The following is a 25,838-nucleotide window of genomic DNA, read 5'->3' on the forward strand; positions in this document are numbered from 1 at the left end:
GGGGAATATTACATATGCATAAAAGTGTTTTAGAAAAATTAATAACACGAGAAAGTCATAAAAAGCAGCATTTAATCCTTAATGTCATGTACACTTCCATTTATGTAAAATTGTTGCCTCTACCAATTTCATCACTTCCTCCTTACGGTCATGCATCATCCTTGGACCCATGGGGACCAAAGTCACTTTTAAAGAACCTGCAAAATAAATACATAATGAGGAAGGGTGAACTTCTTGGGAGAGGAAGTAGGGGAAAGGGCAGGTACAATTCCATTTATTTACTTCTCTAGACCCATAGGAAAACACTGAGGAGAAAGACATGGAAGCATTGGCCGTGGTCATCTCAGTCTTAGGTAACCCTAAACTGCTTCTTTGAAGTTCTGAATTTTACAAATTTCTGTAGCAACTAGGCATTGTAGTTGTTTTATTTCAAAATGAAAAATCCCCATTGTAGAGTATATTTGAAGTATTTGATGGTCTCACCATGGAGTTAAGCTCCATGAATTGTAGAGGACCCTGGAATCTGGCTCTCATGGACATCTGAGTGAGGTTCCTTTTTAAAGTGAGGATGAACTGACAACCACACGGTATTGTCCTGTGATGGTGCCAGTGGAACTTGTTGATGGAGGTGAGCCATGGAACATTAAGAAGCTATCTGGAGGGGTTGAGGCTGTAGCTCAGTGGTAGAGTGCCTGCCTAGCATGCGTGAGGCACTGGGTTCAATCCTCAGCACCACATAAAGATAAACTAATAAAATAAAGATATTTTGTCTAATCAAAAAAATTTTAAAAATAAATAAACAAAATAAAAGTGGGCTTTTTTTAGAGAGAGAGAGAGAGAGAGAGAGAGAATTTTTTAATATTTATTTTTTAGTTATCGTCGGACACAACATCTTTGTTTGTATGTGGTGCTGAGGATCGAACCCGGGCTGCACGCATGCCAGGCGAGCGCGCTACCGCTTGAGCCACATCCCCAGCCCTGTGGGGTTTTTTTTTGTAGTTTTTTTTTTTGTTTTTTTTTTTAAAGAAGCTATCTAGAGTCACTTTCTGCTCTCTACTCCTGTTCCTGGAGTTACTTAATACCCTGAGCAGTGAAGAGCCTGTTGTAGATGCATTGAAAGATGGGTCCCAGGTATTCAATAGTGATTGAATAATCGTTTCAAAAATGCTGTATGGTCTGTGAGAAGATCTTGTGTCAGTGGTTCCACAGTGAGGTAGACCTAAAGTGCTGTTTCAAAACTGATTTTACAGGAATTGGGTGAGATGTTATATGACCTCACTATTGGTTCAACAGACTAATATTTGCTAAGTGCCTGTTGTGAACCAAGCACGATGCCCAACCCCTAACACCTTTTAACTCAGGGACAAACCTGGGGAAAGCCATGAACCATTGTATTGCCATGAGAGTTGGATAATAAATGAACAGACTGCAAAGTTGCTACATCACTAAGTCACATCTTCTTTTGATGCTGTGTAGTTGGAAAAGCCTGTGAACATATTATAGGACAAAGGACAGCATTTAGATTGGTAGAAATTCCTTTAGAAGGTGGCTCAACAAAAATGTTCTAGAAATCAAATCAACTGTACGTGTTTTCTTTTTTAAATACCATTTATGTATGTATGTATGTATGTATGTGGGACCAGGTATCAAACCCAGTGCCTCCTGCATGCTAGGCAAGTGCTCTACCACTGAGCCACAACCCTGGCTCCCAACTGTACATGTTTTTGACTTTCCTATATCTGGTTGGTTAAATTTAATGAACATATTTTTGGTATTGCGGATAATTTTAGTTTTTATTGATGTTAGAATCTTAACACAAATTATTTATTTCTCCTTTTCTCCCCTGCTTTTCTGGAAGAAATAACACTGGACTGAAACTTACTAGACCCATTCCACCTCCAGTCATATGGGTAACTGATGTGTGACCTTGAACAAATGACATTAACCTTGCTGGATCTTGTTTCTCATCTGTCTGGAGATTGAAGCAGGATACCCTTAAGGTCCCTTCTGCCTCTAAAAGGCTATAAATGGGTCATCCTAGCACTTCATTGCCTTCCCATCTGACTCACGCTTTCCTCTTTTCTCTCACACACAGGAACGGCTTCAGCTGCGGGTCTCCTTTACCTGCCCACGTGGGCAGCTGCTGTTTCCGGCTGTGTGCTGGCCATCTTCACTGGATCCATGTGGCCTCAAGTGCTTAAACACCTGGTTAGCTCGGGGACGAGCCCTGGAGAAACCATGACTGTTGCCATGGTGGTTTATGTTCTAGACATATTTTTCTGTGCATGGTGCACAGCCTTTAAGTTTGTCCCAGGAGGCGTTTACGCTAGAGAAAGATCTGATGTGCTTTTGGGTGAGTGCATTTAAAAGTTTTGGATTACAGGATCTGCTGGAAGATATCCCTGAGGACTTGCCAGGTTTTAGCACTTAACAGGACTGGTGAAAACAAATAGGATGATCTTCCTGTCTTAGTAAAATCGATTCTCTTGGCAAAAACAAAACCTAGAAATATGTCTAAATCTTAAATTAAAAGCAAATTTCTTAAGTCATTAGTACATTTCAGTAACATTTATTATTCTGAACGCCACTTAAATGAATTGTTGGGACACACATTTAATACATAATAAAGTATTAGGAAAAGGTATGATTACGATGCTCAATTGCTTCAATAGAAGGCTCATAGATATACATACCTAGGAATTGTGATTTTTTTTTAGTTATCCTGAATGTTATTTACCAGATTTTTACTACTAATATACAAACATATGTATGTATGTATGTATATATGTGTGTGTATATATATATATATATATATATATTTAAATTTATCTTAGTATAAGTAGTAATTCCAAGATCATGCATTAAATGCATTTCCCATTTCTGTGATTATGAACTCACATGCCAAAATTAAAATCTCACAAGCTTAGTTCAGTGTAATATCTTTTTTTTTTTTTTTTTGGTACTGGGAATTGAACTCAGGGGCACTCAACCACTGAGCCACATTCCCAGCCCTATTTTGTATTTTATTTAGAGACTCGTCTCCCTGATTTACTTAGCATCTAGCCATTGCTAAGGCTGGCTTCCAACTCTAGTTCCTCCTGCTTCAGCCTTCCCAGCCGCAGGGATTACAGACATGTGCCACTGCACCCAGTTGTTCAGTTTAATATCTTAAAAATTGTCTCTGGCAATAATAAAGTTACTGATGTATACCAGGTATACACAAATTAAATGTTGCTGATCATTTTAAAGTTAAAGTAAAACATATCAAGTTTGCCCACAATAAAATATTAGAAAATGAGAGGATGGGGAGCCAGTCCTTATTTATTCGTACATTCATTTTTCCATTTGTTCCCTTGTTCATTAAAAAAAAAATGAGTTAATTCATGCACCAACCATATTCCTGATACAATGCCAGGTGCTGGAGATGAAAACACCTGTGTCCCTGCCTACCTGGGACTTTGGTCCAGTGGGCAGACATTGCAGATGAATGAGACAAATGTTGTGAATATTCTGTGGGACAAGTGTTGCACGGGAGGGGTGGCTTCTGCCATGTTCTGTCGCTGTCCTTCTTGGTGCCCTGGATTTACATCCAGTTCCTCTGTACTTCTTGACAGAAGCTTTCCTACCCGACAAACTAGACGTCTGTCAGGACAGGCTACTGTGGGAGATTTGTTATTAGGCAACATGCTGTATTTTAGAAACAGCCTTTGAGAATTTGATATTTCTGGTTAATGCCCCAGCTCCCCTTGTGTTAGGGACATACATTGCTGCATTTATCCTGTGGTAACCTTGGCTTTGTGAACTTTGTATTTCTCTGGTTTCTTCCAGGTGGTTGTACTCTGTCCTGCTCTGTTTTCCTGCCCAATGCCCTGCTTTTCTCTTACTCCTACTTGCTTAGGGGTCTGCCAGGTGGAGAGAATGAGAAAGTAAGAGCCATTCTGTGCGTAAATTTGTCTCTTTAGAATATTGTGACTGATTAGCTTTTGGGTTTCTTCTTCCCATATGGAATTACAGAACACTTCTTATTACAACTTCATACAACTAAGGTCTTTTTGGTAAGAGTTACATTATATTGGTGAGACTACAAAAACCAAGGAAAAAATGATAATGTTCAGAGTCACTTTTAATACAATTGAAAAGAATTTGTATCACATCCAAAATTAGTATACATTTATTTTTGGGGTTTTGCTTTTTTGCTTGCTATTTCCTCAAACATTGAACATAACTTTTTTTTTTTTTTTTTTTTTGCTAGCCTTCCATCTAAGGTTAACTCTTACTTGACATTTTCTTACTTGACATTTACATTTTGTGCCATATCTCTATGTGCATTCATACTATATATGATTTTAGAATCACATACACTTTTATGTAAGCTACTTGTAGTGCATCTCAACGCAGCTCAACTTTTTTGGCCTGTTATTGGCCAACTGTGAATTCTGGCATGCATCCTGGGCAGGACCCTGTGCCCAGAGTGCCCACATCCCAGGGCAGAATTATCACTGCAGCACTGCTGTATTAAGAACCTGCATATGCTCCACTGTGCTTCTCAGCTTGGTGTATGCAAATAGTCAATTGAGCCCTTATAGCTGCTCAGAAGGTCCTTTTCCTTGGGTTTCTCTGTTCCTACCCGGTCAATAGTCAGTAATAAGCATCATCAGCAACCCAGCAACTAGGAAATGGGAAATTCAAGGCCATCCCTCATCAGGAAGAGGCTGGGTCCTCTCATATAGAGCTTGATTCCTAGAACTCTACCTGATTTATTAAGGTTGTCCCTATTCATGAGAGCACTGCTAGAATAATCACTTAGGTACTGAGATAAATTTATGCAATAACTGAATTTCCACGATATGTTCTTTTAAAAGAAATTTTGTTTCCTGGAATTTACCATTGGAAGGATTTTTATCATTAACCTTTGATATATTCTTTCTCTTTTATACAGGGACCGTGATGTTCATTATTGGGCTGAATATGTTATTTGGTCCTAAGAAAAACATTGATTTTCTTCTTCAAACCAAAAACAGTCCTAAAATGCTTTTCAGAAAGAGTGAAAAATACATGATGCTTTGTAAGTATCATTTCACATTCTTTTAAAAAATGTTTATTATACAAATTTTTAGTCATGAAATTAGAGCATGTAACGAAGCTTCATGTACCCTTCACCTAGCTTCAACAACTGGCAATATTTTACTAAAGATGTTAACAGCTATTTCCCACTTTCTTTCAAGTATTTAAAGCAAGTTCCTGATATCATCTCATTTCAACCATAAATACTATTTAATAGCTTTATTTCACCTCTAACATATATAATATGGTTTAACAGATACAAGGTTCAAAATGCTGTGTTGTAATAGTTGAGTCTATTTTCTCCATTTGTTTGTTCTCCTTTTAGAGAGATTAAATATGTTAATATTTGGAATGTTGATGAACTAGACACTCAAATATGAAATTCACTGTCTAATATCTGCCTCATTTAAAATGGATTGGATTAAATAAGAACATCTATTGAATGTCATGTAGGAATAATGATCTCTACCCTCAGGGACTTGATAATTTACTAAAAGAGACAAAACACTACAATATAAAGAGAAAACAAGAAGCTACATAGATTTTCAAAACATCTCTAAAATATATTTCACAAAGTAGTGAGATGGTTTAAAAACCTTCATGTATATTTAATCATCATTTGAAAATATTGTATTTAAATTTAGGGGGAGATGAATTTTTGTGGGTGTATGTTGTTACGTTTTAGTGTGTCCCTTAAAACCAGAATCTGGCAGTTTTTGTTTGTAATTTTTTTGGTTAAGAACTATAATCATTTTAGTCATTCATTGAATTCAGGCATTTGAAAAAATTTACTTAGAGTCTTTACAAAATAGACTTTGGTCTTTTTTTTTTTTAGAGCAGTTATAGCCAAATTGAGTGGAAGGTTCAGAGAATTCTCATGTACTCTGCCTCTGCACACATAAACCATTCCCACTATCAAAATTACTAACCAGAGTGATAGACTTGTCATCTTTAATTCTATGTCAACACATCCCCAATCACTCGAAGTCTATAGTTTACATTAGGGTTTACTCCTGGTGCTGTGCATTTTGTAGGCCTTGAAAATGTGTAACATGCATTTGTTATTAGAACATCATTCACAAGAGTTCTGCTGCTCCAAGCACCCCCTGTGCTCTACCTGTTAACCCCTCTGCACCCCCTACCAAAAAAAAATATATATAAATATATATATTCCTGGAAACCTCTGAACTTTTAACTGTTTCCCTTTATTGTTTTTCCTTTTCCAGAAAGCCAAACTTTGTCTTTTGATTTGAATTTAATCTATTTTTCTAGTATTTTAATTTCTTTCTATCATCTTTGTCTTTTCACTTTCCACTTTCACAGGTACATTTTTCTCCTTCTTGAGGTCTTTTGTATGAATTTAGGTTTTTGTTTTTTGTTCACACCTCTCCTTTCACTACCACCCTCCCTCCTCCCCACTTTCTTTTTTTCCCCTCCATTCCTCCCTTTTTTCTTTCTCCTCGTCCTTCTCCTCCTCCTTCTCCTCCCCTCACCTCCTCCTTCTTCTCCAAAATTAAACGCAGGGGCACTTAACCACTGAGCCACATTCCCAGCCCTTTTAATTTTTAATTTGAGAAACAGTCTCACTAAGTTGCTTAGGACCTTACTAAGCTGCTGAGGCTGGCCTTGAGCTTGAGATCCTCCTGCATCAGCCTCCTGAGCTGCTGGGATTATAGGTGAGCACCACCACACCTCTTTCTAGTTTAGAAAGTATATCTTCAATTTCTATTTTTAAGTGGTTCACTATTTTTGTCTCACCACATTGAAAATATTACTGCTTTGTGGTTTGACTTTTGCTATTGATAGGCAGTCTGTTGCTGTAACTATTGCGCCTTTGGAAATAATCAGTCTTTGGTGTCTGGCAGCCCTTAATCTTCTTCTCTGTGTTGGTATTCCACAATTTCACTATGATATATCTGGATGTGGATTTTTCCCCCATCTAGCTTGGAAGTCTTTGGGCTGTATGAATCTAAAGAGTCATGTCTCTTATCAATTCTGGAAAATTTTCAGCATTATTTCTGCAAATATTGACTCTTCCCCATTCTTTCTCCTCATTCCTTTCCAACTCCAGTTGGTTACGTGTTTGACCTTCTTCTGTTCTTGTAACCACTTTGCCTTTTTCTACCTCAGTTTCTGTGCTGCCCTTTACACTAATTCTCTATTCAACTTTGTCAAAAATGCTCTTTATCTTGTCCATAATTTCTGATTTTAGTTATTATAATGGTGTATTTTTATTTCTAGAAGTCTATTTGATTTTCTTTTATAAATTTTCCTCCTTGCTTATTTTAGTCTCATGTTCTTTAGTCATACTTTGGAATGCCCTCTTTTATTTTCTAATCATGTTGAGCATACTTGTTCCATATTCTGATTCTGAAAGTCCCAGTATCAGAAGTCTTTGTGGGGTTGATTCTGCACTATGTCTTTTCCTGCTGGTTTCTGCTTGTGTAGACTTGTTTTTGTGTAGATTTTATGACTTACTGTTATTTTAGGCTCTTGGTCCTTGGAACATGTTTAGGGAATATTCTTTGAAACCTGAATGTAAAGTGTGGATTCTGTATGCATTTCATGCATGAAAATGAACCCAAGAAAGAGACATTCACACAAACTCATTGGCCAATAGAATCAGGAGTTTTGAAAAAAAAATTACTTTTAAGAAGATAATTTAGTTTCTTTTAGATAATCATTTCTTCTTTCTATTTAGTTTTGTGGCTGCTTGTTGGCTTGGGGTTGTTGGGATTAGGACTACGACATAAAGCCTATGAGAGGAAATTGGGCAAAGGGGTAAGTAATTAAACATTTTGAAATAGAATATTACATGATATGTGTATATACATATATTTTTAGACTATTTTGATTGGATGCTAGACTTGGATCTGATAGCTTTAGAATCCTGGATCCCATTTCCTTAACCCACCCCTGGATCACAGACTGATGGTTTTATAGGCTTATTTTATGAAGCTGTGTTATTGAGGTAGGATCAACTAATATATCAGAGGGATTCTGCTCATGATTTTTTGTGTGGTGTTATTTTTACCGTATTTAATTATTTACCTGCCTAAACTATGAAATAAGAAATTATTTTATAACTTGTAGATAGTTCTGAAGAGAGCATTGTGAGATTCTTTGATTTTAAAAAAATCTTACAGACAGTTCTTAATTTTGCAGATGATGAGTAGTAGCTTGTGTACTGATGGGGGATGGGAGTTTTCTTCTCTCTCTCTATGTGTAGTTCTAAATGTTTTGATGTCTCCTTTTCTTCTATAAAAGTGAGTAGAATCAAGAGTAATCCATTGCAATGTTGTGCTTCTTACCTGCTCCATAAAAGTTCATTGTATTTCATAATGCAGTCAGAGTTATAGTTTTGGCTAATATAGAATTATGTGGTTAACTTTGCATTTCAGCAATCTGTTCAACCAGGGAAATTTCTGTGTTAAATACAAAGCTATACTGAGGGCGGAGACCATGTTTCTTTGTTCATTTCTGTACTGTCAGCACCACTTGAGTGCTCTATTCAGAACTCAGTAATTATTTATTTTTCTTCTTCTTCTCATCCTCCTCTTCTTCCCCACACCCTTTGGTAATGCTGGGGATCTAACCCAGAGCCTTGCTCAGTCACTCTTTCTTACCAAGTAAATAATAGTAGGTCATCATTACATGATCTCTTTCTCCTGGCTCTATAGTTGTTAGTTTTTATTATGGCACCGTGTGTCTATCAGATGTCAACCAGAAATTCTTTTTTTAAAAATTTTTTATTACCGAGTGTGTGAATTCTTTTTGAAAAGAGTTGTTTGAATTGAATTTAATACCTGTTTAATACCTGTTCATTCATTTATTCATTTGCAAATGTTTAGTGAATGTCTTTTGATGTCCCTGGCCAGGGATTCAGAGGTAAAGAGACTAAATGAGATCCCTGCCCTCCCAGGGTTTGCACTGAATATGGAAGATAGTATTCAGAGGAAAAAATTTTTAAAAAGCAATCATTTTAGATTAGGCTGCTCTGAAGAATATGGGATTATGGAGTTCCGGGTTATAATTTGGATGGTTAGAGAAGGCTGTTCTGAGGAGGTGACATTAAAATGAAACTTGAAAGTTGAGTAAAGGAAAGTTTTTCAGAGAGTTGATATTTGGACATAGAAAACATGAATAAAGGACTGAGGGAGAACCTTCCTGGTGTCTCTGGGGAGCATCAGGGCAAGGCTTTGGTGGAGTGATAGGAGATGAAGTTGGAGAGGCTGGGGAGGGCAAATCACATAAGGCCTCAGATTCACCAGTGAAAAGTTCTGAGTTCATTTTACTTGCAAGAGAAGCCACAGTGGAATGTCTCCAGTAGGAGTGAAGAAAATGATGTATGTCAACTGGTTACTCTGGGAAGAATGGATGATAGGAGGCTGAGAGTGGAGACAGGAAGACGAATCCAGAGGCTTTTTCAGTGGTCCAGGTGACAGATGCTGGTGATTTTGACAAGTGTGGGGTTGTGGAATTGGAGAGAAGAGGAAGGACTTAGAATATGTTTTGAAAGTACAGCTTATAGGATTGGCCAATGAGTTGGATGTTGCTGGATGAGGAACAGAAAGGAACCAGGGATGGCATCTATATTTTTGGCTTGAGTATCTGGATGGAGACAAATAGCACTTGCTGAGATGGAAAGAATGAAGGGACAACAGGTTTTGGGATGATGAAGTCCAGAATTAAGTACAGATGTTTGTTGGGTAGAAAAGAATAGCTTCATGAATATAATTGTGCCTCTGGAAATCTCTGTTGATTCTATGTTCCGTTGGAGTGGAAGTTCTCTGTTCCATTCTCATTTTATGACGTTCACTAGACTCAGTAAACCCTTCTGCAAAGATGAAACACTCAGTTCTCCTCTGGTAGAACATGCACTCTGACTTGCTCAGTGAAACAGTGTTTTTTCCTATACAAAGACATTGCTATTTCCTTCTCCCAAGTTGAACTTGGATGACTCAGTTTGAAGTGTTTTTTTTTTTGTTTGTTTGTTTGTTTGGTTGGTTGGTTGAGTTTTGATAGTTGTGCTCATGAGTTTGTTCTAAAGAAATCACTCCCTTTCACAGGAGCCCAGATATAGATCAGGGGGTAATTGTTTGAGATAGATGGCTAGGATTGGACAGTGCATTCTCTGAGTAGCTCATGGATCTCAAAGAAGAGCCACTAATAGGAATTCTGTCCCAGAGCTTGGCCTTCCAGTGTTGAGAATGGTAATACTATTTCCAACTTGATTAGAATAGGCTGTTCACTTTATAAAGATGACAAAGGCCTCTTGGTACTCCTGTGTGTGATTCTTTTCCCCTATCAGGAGTGTGGTATATTTTTAAAAAAATCATTTCCATGCCTTTCTTTTTTTAAAGTTTTTGAAGTAATCTGAGAATTTACTTAACAATTTCTCCTTTCCTAAATCTATCTGAATTTTTTCTCTAGAACTGAGGACTGAACCCAGGTGTACTTTGCCACGAAGCTACCTTCCCTGCCCTTTTAATTAATTAATTTTATTTTATTTTGAGACGAGGTCTCATTAAATTGTCCAGCCTGACCTTGAACTTGTGATCATCCTGCCTCAGTGGCCTGGGTCACTGGTATTACAGGAGTGCCCCACTTCCATGCCTTTCTTTATATTTTACTACATACGATAGATTCCTAGGCAATATTGTTATTTCCATGTTTTTAACTTTATCTACCTGGCATCAACATTTATTTTACAGCTTACTTTTTTTTTTACTTAAAATTATTTTTATGACCATCATCCACATGGAAATATGTAGCCTGTATTCATTTATTAAGACTACGTAGTGTCCCATTTTAAGTATGTAGTATCATTTTTAAAATGCCATTTCCTATTGATGGACCATCCAGATGGTTTCTAATGTTTTTGGAATTTTAAGGAGTGTTTATTATAAATATTTCCCAGACATTCCTCCTAACTTCAAGCTTAAGCTAGAAGTTCGCAGAAGATTGATTATGAGAATACCATAGAGCAAATATCTCCTTTTTTTATAAATTAAATGTGAGCAAAAGTCTGAGGAAATTCCTTTGCTGAAATAGGAGTTTTTGTAGAGAGGCAGAGAAAACTGATTGCATTGTTCTGTCATGCTAAACTGCCGTGAAAACAATTCCTCAGGTTCCAGCCACAGAGTTCTCTGCTGCCATCTGGCCTCTCAGGTTTGGATATGACAATGAAGGATGGTCTAATCTAGAAAGATCAGCTCAATTGCTCAACCAGACAGGTAAGTCTTACTCAGATTGGTTCCAGGTTGTGAAAAACTACTATTGTAGAAGGAGGGTTTGCCCGGTTCTACACTCATCTCTTAAAAAGGCTTTTTGCTATCATGGCAGCTGCAGGACTAGGCTTCTGTGACCACATCTGTCTTTCATAGCAATTAATTCAGTTGATTCTGAACATCTCACATTAGGTGGGTATCTGCAGGGAATTCTTGCCATGTCCTTGTTGTTAAAGATACCCCTGCTGGTAACTAACTTGTCACTTGGGAACCCATTGTTGGGAACCATAAAACTATTGAATTAAAAAAGCAGAATGGGTCAAAAATAAGGCTTGTTTTTGAAGAAAATTGATTTCAAGAGCCCCAGGGCCAATTTTATTTGTTTCCGTGCCTTAGGATGCTCATGTTTTGTAATGAAGCATCCTTTAAAATAGGGGGGAATTTTGTCGTTAGATCGGTCACATGGAGCATGTCGTAAGGTAAATGAAGGGTTAGATTAGTTATTCTTAATGATAAGCATCCTCCTGAGAAATTTTGGTGTGTCTGATCCTGAGTCCTTATTTAGTCTTGATTACAGGTCCCTGAGGCACATCTGGACCAGGTTTTAAAAAGGCCAATAAATTTACCTCTCTGTCAATACCATGGAGCTGTTTGCCCTGGAATAAAATGCTATGGTGCCTCCTTTCATTGTCTCTCAACTTAAGATGGGTATTTGTGAAAAACATGAAGGTTATTTGAAATTTGAGGAAAGATGTTCAGAATATTTGGAACTTAGGAAAGTTATGCTTTTACCCCTTCCTAGTATTTCCTAAAGGTGTTCCATGTTTTAATTACATTCTGGGTATAGGAGACTTCCTTCATAGCTTGGGTTGGAACCACATCCCTTTGGTGACTCACAAAGAATTACTTTGTTTTGAGTTTAATGAGTAAAGCCTAAAGGGTTAAGGACAAGGGCAGAGTTTTGCTAATTGCTTTTCTCATTGTCATGAGTCCGTTTTCCCCCCCTCTCTGTGCTTTTGTTTTTTCTGAACAGGTGCAGATTTCATAACCATTTTGGAGAGTGATGCTTCTAAGCCCTATATAGGTAACAATGACTTAACCATGTGGCTAGGGGAGAAGCTGGGTTTCTATACAGACTTTGGTCCAAGCACCAGGGATCACACCTGGGGGTGAGTATACCTTGGGAATTAATACAGAACACAGTCCTGAAAGACCAGGCAGCATAGGCTTGGAGTGGAAAGTGGGGATTATCATGTCTTTGTCCTGTGAACATGCCCCAGTGATGCTGCTTGGGACATGGGGAGTTGCTGAAGATATGCCTATTTCTTAATTTTTAAAGTTGTTTCCCCATTGCTGGGTATTTCCAGTTCTTTACCATTATAAACCATTTGGGGTAGGAGCTAAGGTTTAATACCAGGCCTGACTGATGTGGATGCTTGTCTCAGGAAGTGTGTGTTCTAGTTTGGAAAAATAAAAATACAGTTGGAACTTTGTATCTTCAGGTTTTTTTTTTTCATTTGTGGAAACTGACCTCAGGTTGAACATATTTGGGGGAAAAAAAGTGCTAAAATGTTCCAAAAGCCAAAACTGGAATTTGCCATGTACCGAGCACTGCCCTGAGTCCATGTGAATGAAGTGAAGTGTAGGCTTTGTGTTAGGTATTAAAAATAACCTAGAGATGAGTGCAGGAGGATGTGCGTAGCTTATATGCAAATACTAGGTCATTTTCTATGAGCGACTTGAGCATCCATGGAGTTTGGTATTCGTGGGGTATCCTGGAACCAGTTCTCCACAGATACTGAGGGATGGCTGTACACATATACACAAAGAAATAAATAAGAGAACTTGAGATCTTCATAAGTTCTGTGAAGAAAGCAAGCTGTGAGTCACAGTAACCAAAGGGCAGTGACCATGGGGAATGGTGGTCCTATAGGTGATATGGTCATGAAGGTCTCTCTGAAGATACCATGATGAGGACACAGGAAGAGCTGAGGAAACCGCAGGGTAAAGTATGGAGGCAGGATGGAGCTTGGGGAGCCTGCATTGGAGGAGATCCAGGAGGAGTTGTTAAGAAATGAAGCCAAGGGAGGGCAGTTGACCAGAGAGGGCCCCTTTTACCCACTTGGGGCAGGGTGCCACTGGAGAGGAGTCATCTGGTCTGACATACATTTTTAAAGATCATCCTGGCCATCCTTGGAGGAGCGAGAGTAGGAGCTGGGAGACAGGAGATGAGGTTGGAGCAGCAGCACAGACAGGAGGTGACAGTGGTGATGGAGAGAAGGGGGCTGAGGCAGGAACTGTTTTGGAATAGAGCTGACAGGACCTGCCGTTGGCTGAGAGGTCAAGGTTGGGGAAGAGAAGAATCAGGAAGACTCAGGGGGGTGTCTAGGCTTTGACTTGATTACCTGATGGGAGATGAAGCCTTTTAATGGCAGAGGAACACTGGGAGAGAGTGCATATGTGCCAAGCTGGAGATGTGCCAGGACAGTCAGGTGACATACAGTATATACCTTGGAAGGTCGAGTAGGACAAGCCTGGCTGGAGATGGACCTTAGAGTTCACCACTGTAGAGATGGATCTGAGGGACCTGACAAGGGAGTCTCAGAGGTAGCATAAGCACCTAGAGAAGTGAAGTTGGCTGAGGCATGAGCTCTTTACCTCCTTTTCATATGTAGCTCTTTGACTTTGAGTGAGGTAGATCCCCTCCCCCTATATATGTTTATAGAATCTTTTTTTGCGGTGTGTGTGGGGGACCAGGGATTGATCTCAGGGGCACTGGCCCACTGAGCCACATCCTCAGCCCTACTTTGTATTTTATTTAGAGACGGGGCCTCACTGAGTTGCCTAGTGCCTCGCTTTTGCTGAGGCTGGCTTTTAATTCTTCCTCCTTCTGTCTCAGCCTCCTGAGCTCCTGGGATACAGGCATGTGCCACCACACCTGGCTATAGAATTTGTGTGTGTGTGTGTGTGTGTGTGTGTGTGTGTGTGTGTGTGTGTTACTGGGGATTTGAACCCAGGGCCTCGTACATGTGAGGCAAGCACTCTACCAGTTGAGCCATATCCCCAGCCCTGGAATCATTTTTAATGTCTAGTTTTATAAATTGTTATAAATTGCTGGCAAGATATATTCTGCATGTATTAATATTAGAATTTTTATGCAAATGTGTGGTTAGGATAACAATGCAGATAAGATGGATTTTATATATTATCAAAGCCTACATTTTCGTGTCTCTGTAGTGCTGATTAAAACAGATGTGATCCTGTGCTTTTAGGGATACATCAAGACAGGCTATATAGTGAGATGTGGTGAACAAGCAAACTGCCACAGAATTCTGTCACATTATTGCTCTGACTGCCCCTTGGTGGGATGCCTGTAGCATGACACATCTCTTTCTAATGCATTTTCTTCATCCTGCCTACCTGATAGGATGGGACTGATGTTGATGGCCCTCTTTTTTCCTTCCAATACAGGATTATGGTGTTATCAAGATACCCAATTGTGAAATCGGAGCATCACCTTCTTCCGTCACCAGAGGGCGAGATTGCACCAGCCATAACCCTGACTGTCAACATCTCCCACAAATTTGTGGATTTTGTTGTGACACACTTTGGAAACCATGAGTAGGTTTCTCTGACTTAATATTATACAAATGCCATGAAATATTATCAACGTGTTCCTTTGATTTCTATGAAAGAATCTTTTATGCTTCCTTCTTTTCTCACCTCTCAAAGAAATTCCCCTGCATTGCTGGTTGCAACAATGAGATGTAGAAGCTTTGGGGATGCAGGCAGTCCTTAGAGGTGATGTAGTGGAGGGCTGTGTTAGCCCTCAATGACTGAAATGTGCAGTCGCTCTCTCTGCAGGTGTTATGCTAAGGGCATCATTATATTTAATCTTCATTCTGTAGGAGGTAAGTACCATTAAAGCCCCATTTTATAGATAGAGACTCTGGACATTAGACACTAGATTAACTTGACTGGCCAAGGTCACACAGCTAAGAAGTGGTTTGACTCAAACTCAGTCCACAGGTGGTTGGAACCACGGGTAAGCCAGACTGCAGAAAAATTAATTCCTTTTTCCTATAGGATTATTGATAGAAATAGGAATACCGTTGGGATTTGAGGGTGCTACATGAGGTACCTTTTTTCATTCATGTATTCACAAGGCAGAAGAATATATAGGCAGAAGAATCTGGCAGATGGAAATGAAAATTCCACTTTAATACTGATAAAGCTATTTGGACAACAAGGCTTATGTGGCCATATGACCTAGCTAATGTGTCCCCTCACAGTACAGGAAACAGACTCCCCACAAACACTAGGCCTCCTAACAGGTGCAAGACCTGCCTTGTTAAGCTCTTCCTTTGGTGAAAGGGACCAGTTAGAAAATTCCCTGTCTACAAAACCAGTGGATTCCAGAGAGGAAGGGCTCGAGACAGAAATGGCCAGTTAATTTTTTCACACTTAGCTAGAAAATTCTTCCCTGAAAGTAAAGGATGGGAAGAAAGGCCAGTGGTGGTTTTATAAGTCAGTCCCTCTACTAAGAAGCATGAATGGAAAAGAAGTTTTTTTTTCCCCCAAAGAACATTCACAATCAGTGACTTACTACTGAATAAATAGCTAATAATGCCAACAATATATTGTAAAAGCAAAGATAAAAGTGTAGAGTTTATACTCTGCTCTTCTAAACATAATCACTTAAAACACAAATGTACAGTGCTATGTGCTTTTATCAAGACCTGACTGCGTTAATACTACAAATAGCTATAGAACTTCAAGGTAACACACAGAATATTAAGAAAACAACATCGTTCTACTATTAAGTTTCACCTCAACAAAACCAATATGCCTGCAAATGGTCACTATTATTTTTTTCACTACCTTGATTTTTCTTACACTAATATGTGTGGATCTGTAAAAGCATATTTGAATATTTTCCAAAATAAGTCAGAGCATTAGATATTTACACAGAACATACACCATTCACTATCCGACTCTTGTTTGCCTCTATAGAACTGAGAAGGCATTTGGAAGACAGATACTGTAGATGCTCCACATTTCTTTAAAAAAAACTGAAGAAATGCCTCAAGTAATGTTCATGTAGCAAGTATAGACACCCAGAAATCATATCGCTGACCTTACATTTTACTCCAGTTGGGTACTTTTGTGTTTAAAGTTTGCAAGACCTCAACCCCCAAAACAGTTGAGTCTGCTCTTTTATTCCTTTGCTCTCCATTCCCAGCCTCATTTAACTCCCCCCAATGTCTCCCAAAATTGAAAGAATAGACTTAAAAAAAACCAGGCCTTGGAATGTGCATGGCAAAGAGACGGATAGGATTGCCTTTGCTAACTTTCTGTTAACCACCTACTTGATGCTTTCTGATTACACCATCCCTTCACTTGCTATCTTATGCGTCTGATTTAATAATGACAAAAAATGACACAATAATAATGGCTATTTCCTTTTGAGGAGATGTAACTCCAGGGAGTGAAGCAGTGTAGTTTAATGCTCAGGAGGGTGGATTCCAGAGCTTGAAATCAGAGAGTCTGGTTTAAATCCTAATTCCATCACTAGCTGTGTATCTTTTACAGTTCTTTAACTATGTGGAGCCTTGGTTTCCTCATTTGTAAGTTAGGGGCAATCGTGGTATTTATTTTACAGAGTTCTTATAAGAAAAAAGTGAGATATTTCAGGTAAAGTACATGAATCTAGTAAGTGCTTAACTAATGCTGGCTATTATTAAACCGAATCAGGCAACTCCAAATGTAAAAAAGAAATTATTTCTTAAAAAAGAAATTATTTGTCAAACACAAATCAAGCTCTGTCATGTACCAAGCATAAGGTCAGACACAATCTTTGTCCTTAAGAGCCACCACTCTTGTCACTCCTTAGAATTTCTGTCCATGAACACTGTGGCCTCCCAACAAGTGACAGAGGAAGTTTGCACCTAGAAAAATTTGTGAAGCCATCATAATGTATTTGTGTTTGCCTTCGTTGTTTTCTACAATACTTTATAGAAAAATTCTTACTCTGGATAAATATTTAGAGATTTCCTTTCCCAGTGATTGTGGCATACAAATGTGAAAATCCTATTAGGAGTGAATTAGAGAGTGCTTGTGCATGTTATTAGCTGATTCAACAAGAATGTTTAATGTGCCGAGCATGCGAATATCTCTTTTACAACCAATAAATAGGAAATAGCAGCTTTTCTTAGAAGTCATTTAGGTAAACACCATAATGAAAGTTGATATTACTTTAGCTGATTAACCAAGCTACTGGCTAGCCACCATTGCCTTTTTCTAAATCTATAACCTGCATCATATACAGAGAGAAAACAGAACCAGCGGTCTGGAGATTTATACGCTAGTTTTGGTTCTGTTGCAGGGGATCCTTGGTGAGTTTCCGAAAATCAGATAAAATCCTCTTTTTCAGCTCACATTATGTTGCTATTGGGATGATCAAATATTAACACATAAGTAAACATATAACATGTATGTTCTCTCACTCTCTTTCCCTCTCACTCCTTCCTCCTTTCTTCATGCACATAGTATACTTTTTATTTTTACTGTTATCAGTGGATGAGATTTTTCTCTTTGAGAAAATGTAGAACCAAATTCACAAATTATTTTCCAGCAATATAGTGCTAAACTATATTTGAGTGGGCTGTGGCTTTGGAATTTTCTAAACCTGGATTTGAATTCTACCTGCATGTATCAGAAGGAACCGAATTCACCACAGTCCTGATGAGGCTTTACCAAGGTTGGAAGGTCCATGGGAACACAGGAGGTGCTGAGGCTCTCAGATGCTATTCACAGTGGGAAATCATTGCCAGCCTTACAGCTGAAGAGGCAGGCAGAGGACATCGTGTTCTGAGAGTCCTGTGAGATCTAGAACCAGGAAGAGGACCACTAGACATGAAGAATGAGCTACTGCCAGAGGGACTGGCCAAAAAGACCCAACTTCACCCTTCTCCTAACATTTTATCTGCTGGTGTCTCTGGTTGGACAAGCCTCACTGGAAATCAGATAAGGAAGCCCAGGAGATGAAATCTGAAAGAGTCAAAATCACCCAGGACACAGAGAAGGGGAGATGGGCAGGGGAGATGGAGAATACTTGGCCTGTGACCTGTGTATACTTAGTCCTGTCTTCAGAGCCTACTTCAATGAGGTTTCTCCAATCCTCTCAGTCCTCAGTGAGCTCCCTCTTATCTTCCTTTGACATTTTCTTCTTAATACTCATTTATTAGCTACCTCTCTATGCAAATGCCTGAGTTAGTCTTCATTTGCTTTTGGATCCATTCCTTCTTCTTTTCAACTGTAAGGAACCACATTTCCCAAAGTCCCTTGCTTTCTGGTTTCTGGTGGGTTTAGTCACCGGCATTAGTGCAAGTTCTCTTAGAGAGAACCCAGGGTATTTCTCATTTCCTCTGTTTCTGTTATCCTTGGTATCAGCTAAATTTCTTCCCTGGCTCCAGCTCCTTACCAGATAGTCCCAGCTCTACCTGGCAGCCCCTTCCATAGTCTATCTCCTGCCAGCCAGTTCTGGCTTCTAGATTCGGAGCTATCATCTCCTGCCCCTCTGCTAGCTGTAGGGATGGTACTAGTTTCTCTCTGTTGCTAATCTCTGGTTGCTCACTGACCCCTGTTTGGCTTCCCATAGCTTAGGTAATGAATTCCCTAACTTAAATTCATTTTGTTTGAAACATCTGGAGTGTTTCCGTTTTTCTGGCTGGATCATGTAAAATATGATGTCCTGTTTTCCCCCCCTCCAAACCCTCCAAAAGTTTGATACACCTGTATCTAATTATCTGTTTTATGTCTTCTATGATTAGCAAAATAAAAGCAACATGTCCAGCCCATATTTAAGCAGAAGAGCTGAGGTGGCTTTCAGAAGGTGTCTAGTTGAGGGACTTGTGTGATAGGGTAATAAGCTTGGTGTGCTCTGCTCCTTGAATGTTTGAGTTCTCCTTCTTACCAGTATTCCTGTCTCTTTTAATTTGACTCTTTTAGTTGTAATACTGATGACCAGACTTCGTGTTACTGCTATTCTTTCTTCTGATGAAAAAGTTGAACAAATGCTGTATTTAGAATAGATATTTAAATCAACTTGACTCCTGATGATTTTTTTGAGAAAAATCAGGTTGTTCTTAGTCAAAAGTTTGTCAGTCTACTCAGTTGAAGCACTGTATCTGGGCCTTGTTCATTTGCATAACTTAAGGTATTTCCCCAAACAGGAATTGCTCTGGGTTTTGTACACTGTTTGAAGATACTCTTGGGAATTTAGTTACCTAATAGTTTTTAAGAATTATTTTGCAAGTTTAATAGGAGGTACAATTTTTAGTTTTTTGTTTTGTTTTTCTAGAGATGACCTTGACAGGAAACTGCAGGCTATTGCTGTTTCAAAGCTACTGAAAAATTGCTCTAATCAAGTGGTATTTCTGGGGTATATCACTTCAGCACCTGGTTCCAGAGATTACCTACAGCTCACCAAACATGGCAATGTGAAGGTAACATAATCTTAATAGGATTTCAGTTTTATTAAGTAAAATGCTTCTTTTCATTTCATGCTTGGGGGAAAAGCCCATAATACAATACAACAATTTAATATGTGTTTGTTATGGTTTGGATCTGGAGTATCCGCCAAAATCTCAGATGTTGAAGGCCATGCAGCAGTGTCCAGAGGCGAGGCTTCCAGGAAATAGATTGGATCATAAGGGCTCCAACCTCATCAGTGAATGAATCCATTTGTTGGATTAATCGTTTAAATGTACTACTAAGAGGAGGCAAACGTATAGGCAGGTTGGCCAGGTGCAGTGGCTATGTAACCCCAGTGGCTTGAGAGGCTGAGGCAGGAGGATTGCAAGTTCAAAGCCAGCCTCAGCAACTTTGTAAGGTCCTGAGCAATTTAGCAAGATCTTGTTTCAAAATGAAAAAATAAATAAATAAAAACAGGCTGGGGATGTGATTCAATGATTCAGTGCCCCTGGGTTCAATCCCCAGTACTAAGAAAAAGAAGAAGAAGAAGGAAAAAAAAAATTATAGGCAGGTGGGGCATGGTTGGAGGAAGTAGGTCACTTGGGGCTACTATTTTATCCCTGTCCCCTTTCTCTCTCCCTACTTTCTGGCTGCCATGAGCTAAGACACTTTCCTCCACCACACTCTTCCACTGTGATATTCTGCCTCACTCCACACCCAGAGCAATGAAGCCAACAGTTCTTGGATAGAAACCTTTGAAACTGTATGTCAGAATGAAACTTTTCTCCTCTAAGTTCGTTTTCTCAGGTATTTGTTACAGTAATGAATAGCTGACTGTCACAGTGTTTTGATTATCCACTGCTGCACAGAAACCACCTCAAACATACTAGCTTAAAACAACAGCAGCCATCTATTTCCTTACAGATCTACAATTTGCACAGGGTGAGTGGGGATAGATCATTTTTCCTTCACGCAGTGTCAGTGAGGAAGCTCATCTGGGGACTAGGGAATCTCCCTTGTAGATGATCCACAGGAGGTAGGTTGGTGCTTTGGGCTTGGGACCTTGGTTCCTGTCCATGGGCTACTTGGGTTTTCTCCCTTTATGGTGGCTGCGTCTCAGAGTGAGAATCCAAGAGCAGCAGGAAGAACCTGAATTGCTTTATATGATTTAGCCTTTTAAGTCATGGTGTCACTTTGCTCTTGTCACAAGTCTGATGGCATTCAACTAGAAGAAACAAACTCACCTCTAAATGGGAGGCATATCAGAATTTCATCATAAGAGTACCATATGGAAAGGGAGATACTATTGTAGCCATGTTTAAGAAATGGAATCTCCCACATTGTGAGAGGTAATGACGCTGAGAATAAAAGATGAAATGAAATGTCAAATAGAACAGCTAATCCACCAGACAGGGTCTCATCAAGTTGACAATGAATTCGTTTTTTCCTTTTAAGATTTAACACACTTGAATTTTCAGATATATTCCTTTCCTGGAGCACGAAGACACAAATCAAAGCCTTAAGAGAAGGACACTCCAGAATACCAAGTGCATTGATTTAAAAGGAGAAATATAATTTTTATATCTAGTGAACACCCATGTAGATTTCTTGATTCTTTGCTTCTTTTCTTTTTGTTTTTAACTTCATATCTTGAGACAGAATCTTCAGAGAAAAGTGATTGCTCATTTTGTGTCGATTTTACTACTTTAACTCTTCTTAAGAGTGTAACGCTGGAAAGACAGGTGACAGGGTGTGAGGATAGTTTTCTGCATGTATGGAAAACACAAATGAAAGTGGTTTGAATAAGAAAGAAGTTTGTATAAAAGCTTCAGTGGTAAATCAATACTGGCAAGGCGATCCATGATGTCTGGACCCTGAGTTTCTCTACCACGGCTCCACTCAACACAGCCTCCTTTCCCACGGCCTCCATGCACATGGTTCAATGATGTAGAGTGACATCCATATTCTAGTCAACAGATGGAGGAAGGGCCAAGAGCATATGCAAGTTATCCCTAAAGGCAAGTTCCAGGAAACTGACCTTTGATACTTCTACTTACACCTCCTTGACTGGGATTCTGTCATATGGCCATGCTTTGCTCTACAAAGAGTTTGGAGGTGTGAAATCTTGCTGGCTATATACCCAACTAAAAATGGTATTATGTTGAAAGAAGGGCAGATACTGGGGAGGTGAGTTAGTCTCTTCATTCATGGAGAGTAGAATCGTGATGCATTTCTGATTGTTTGCTTTGGTCAAAGGGTTTATGATAGTGACATTATTTGTGATAGTGACATTATTCCAGAGAATACATAAGAAAGAACAGTTTTTCCAAGAAGATGATGAGTTCAGCTTTGCACTGAGTTTGAGGTATCTATGGGACTTTAATGGAGATGTCCAATAGATGGGTGGATATATGGATCTGGAATTGAGGAGGGCAATTTGGACTGGAGATATGGATGAAGCAGCTGCCATCATAAAAGCAATTATTAAATCATGAAAATATTACTATGAGTAAAAGAAGTGAAAAAGGAAAACCAAAGAAAATCCCCTCTATTAGTCTGTTTTGTGTTGCTTTAACAGAGTACCTAATTCTAGGTAATGTATAAAGAAAAGAGGTTTATTTGACTCATAGTTTTAGAGACTGAGAGTCTAAGATTGGTAGCCCCATCTTTTCAGCCTCTGGTGAGGACCCCTTTTGCTGCATAAAATCATTCAACATGGTAAAGAGGAAGGGGAGGTGGCCACGTGCTGAAGGGGCCATACGTATGGTATGACGTTACTTTGTAACAACCTGCTCCAACAAGGTGTAAGTCCCTCTGCAGACCAGCCAGTGTTTTCTGAAGGTGGAGCCCTGTGACCTAACTACTTCTCATTAGGCCCTCTCTCTTAAATACCCCACAGCCTCAACACAGCCATATTGAGAACCAATCTTCCATTACATGGACCCTTGAGGGACACACTCATAACTCCACCAGTAAAGCCACATTGAATGTGGTGGGCGAGGAGAGAGAAGGCAGATTATTTCAAGAATAATCTTGAAATATTGGCTGGAGGGGCCAAGGTGGCCCCACTCTTACAGTGGGGTCCTTGGTTCTGAGGCGCTTTTTCCACATGGTTTCTCTTCATTATTAGCCTTGCTGGTTACTTCATTGACCAACTGTGTGACAGGCGTGGGGACAAGTTACTCAATCTTTCTGGGTCTCAATTTCCTCATCTGTAAAATGATGGTAGCAATATCCTTACATCATAGGGTCATATAAGGGAATATATGTATGCACACAGCCTATATGTATGGTTGTGTATATATATATATATATGTGTATAATATTTATATACACGCATATGTATATATATTGTGTGTGTGTCTGGCTATATATGTAAAATTAAATAATATAGAGATATATAGTATCTGGCCTATAAGATACAAAAGAATACTGGACATAGTGGTATTTGGCAAATCAAAGAAAAAATTGCATCATAATGAGGAAGGGCATTCTTACATTTCATGTGTGTGTGTGTGTGTGTGTGTGTGTGTGTGTGTGTGTGTGCATGTGTGTGTGTGTTTGAGGAATATACATGGTGTTAGGGAAAAATAATTTTATTTTATTTTTATTTAATTATCTGGTGGTTTCCACTGCTCTGGTCAAAAACTTGTGTCAAAATTGGCAGTGGATTCTGATGCTGCTTTTTCTATTACAAAGTTTATTAGTGTGGAGAGGAATTTCAATCATAAATTCTTAGATGAACAGATTTTTCTCTTTAAGAAAGAGTATTTAAATTCTGCAGCTTTAAAAGTTGACAGCATCTTTTAAAAACCTAATAAAATAAAATAATAGTTACACAGATTCATAGCTTATTATTCCCAGTATACATAGAATGATTAAATTTTTATCTCTTCCTAGGGCAAAACAGAGCCGCACTTTTATTTTATTTGCTTTTTATCACTAAAAACTTTTAATTTAATTTTTAAGATTTATTATACTTTTTCATGTATATAAAAGGAGTGTCTATGTATGTGTGATATAAATAATAATAACAATTAACAGGCATTCCTGTGTCCACCACCATATTTAAGAAGTAGATAATAAATTGTGGGTTTTTTTGTGATTCTAAAATGTATTTTTAATTAAATGTTAATAGTAAAATTCAGTGGTAGTTAAAAAGTCAGGTATATCTTTATTTATAGGATATTTAAAAAGAAGAAAATGACTTCTCCTTCCAGCATAACAGCTCTGTATTTATGATTTTTCCAACGCAATATAGAAAGAAATATGTTTTTCTTCTCCTTCTTTGATGAAAAATGACCCTGGTTTCAATCTTTCAACATCAAAAAGACTTATGATTGCTCCTGAAATATGTTCATTTCCCTGATTCAATTTGACAAACACAGATTGAGCACCTGCTATACTCCAGGCCTCGTGCTAAGTACCAGGCAGCCAAAAGTGACTCAGAGTCCTTGTGCTCAGGAAGGGAAGGGTGGAGACCTAGGAACAAATAACTGTGGTACTAGGCTATAGTTGGTGTGCATAAAGTGTGGCCAGTGAAGATGGTCAGTCATGCTTAAGATGAGACTTGGAAAAGCTGCAGGAGGTTGGGGATTTTCTTATAATCACTGACTTATCTAAGTCCCTCTCTAGACCACCCTCATCTCTGTATTTCCAGTATCTAGTACAAAGATAGAGGCACATAGTAGATGCTCAAAAAACATCTACAGAATTAACAAATACTTTGGACCTTAAAGGATCTAAATAGGAGCCATAAAGAGAAAATAGCATGCATGGAGGCCTGTTTATCATTGTAGCTCACACAGGTATTTTGCCAATTTGGAACAGAGCATTGTTTTTTTATGCTTTAAATATTCTTCTCTCTGCTCTTCAATAGGATATCGACAGCACAGATCACGACAGATGGTGTGAATACATTATGTATCGGGGGTTGATCAGGTGAGCACAGATGTTTGGTTTGTGTGTTGTTTTTTTTTTTTTTTAAATCTATTATTACGGTCATCTTTTGAGTCTCTCCTAGAAGGAAAAACTTTATGGATGCAATGAATTTTTGTTAGTTTTCCTAAACATTGATTTGTTCAGTTACTCTATTTCATATTGTTTTCAAGACATGGCCTAATGATTTAAGAGGGTATAAATAGCTAAGCAAATTAAGCTCAAGTATGTAGCAAGAATACTATGTCAACTGTTAAGGGAGTTAAGGAAGTAACTGTCAGCATGTTAGGAGTGGTACTTTATGGTCTGGTGGAAACAGTATGGACCATTGTTTTAGTCAGCTGTGACCAAAGTACCTGACAAGAACAATTTTAAGGAGGAAAAGGTTAGTTTGGGGCTCATGGTTTCAGAGGTCTCAGTCCTTAGATAGCCAGTTCCATTCCTTGGGGTGCAAGGTGAGGCAGATCATCCTGGCAGAAGAGTGTGGTGAAGGAAAGCAGTTGGGAACACGGCATCCAGGGAGCAGAGAGGACTCTGTTCACCAAGGACAAAATATGGACCCCAAAGGGATGCCCCCAGGAACCCACATCCTTCAGCCACACCTAACCCACTTTACAATTACCACCCAGTTAATCCCTACTGGGTGATTAATTTATGGATTGGGTGAAGACTCTATAACCCAATCATTTTACCTCTAGGCCTTCTTGTATTATCTCACACATGAGCTTTTGGGGGACACCTCACATCTAAACCATAGCAACCATGGCATAAGGAAGTCCCAGGCTTGAATTCCAACTTTGCCAGTTTCTAATTATATAATCTTGGGTACCTTACCTGACTTGGAGTCATCATTATACTTTGGTGAGATATCTATGGTAAATTACATTTTTAAAAAATGTCATCCCTTATAAAAATGTCACCCAAAGATAACATATATATGTGTGTGTGTGTATGTATGTGTGTGTATCTCCAAAGATAACATAACATATATTTACATATTCTTGGATAATATATATCTGGATATATGTGATCCAAAATAATATAGATGCAAGATCTTAAAATTCAAATATGTAAATACATAACTGAGTTTTGAAAACACAATTTCTTTAAATAAAGCAAAGAGTAGTTTAA

The 25,838-nt window shown here is 38.7% G+C and overlaps 1 protein-coding gene across 3 annotated transcripts in view; it reads left to right on the forward strand.

The window, feature by feature from the left end:
* The window catches only part of Cwh43 (cell wall biogenesis 43 C-terminal homolog), a 50,594-nt gene that overhangs the window by 14,710 nt on the left and 10,046 nt on the right, over positions 1–25,838 (forward strand). For all 3 annotated transcript variants that reach the window (XM_040292440.2, XM_005319991.3, XM_078021282.1), the window contains exons 7-14: positions 2,096–2,353; positions 4,940–5,065; positions 7,766–7,845; positions 11,195–11,300; positions 12,328–12,463; positions 14,766–14,915; positions 19,657–19,801; positions 24,649–24,710. In XM_040292440.2, the coding sequence (XP_040148374.1) occupies positions 2,096–2,353; positions 4,940–5,065; positions 7,766–7,845; positions 11,195–11,300; positions 12,328–12,463; positions 14,766–14,915; positions 19,657–19,801; positions 24,649–24,710 (1,063 nt within the window). The remainder of the gene's footprint in view (positions 1–2,095; positions 2,354–4,939; positions 5,066–7,765; positions 7,846–11,194; positions 11,301–12,327; positions 12,464–14,765; positions 14,916–19,656; positions 19,802–24,648; positions 24,711–25,838) is intronic.

Source organism: Ictidomys tridecemlineatus, chromosome 9 (assembly GCF_052094955.1).
Source record: "Ictidomys tridecemlineatus isolate mIctTri1 chromosome 9, mIctTri1.hap1, whole genome shotgun sequence".
In the NCBI taxonomy this organism is placed as follows: domain Eukaryota; kingdom Metazoa; phylum Chordata; class Mammalia; order Rodentia; family Sciuridae; genus Ictidomys; species Ictidomys tridecemlineatus.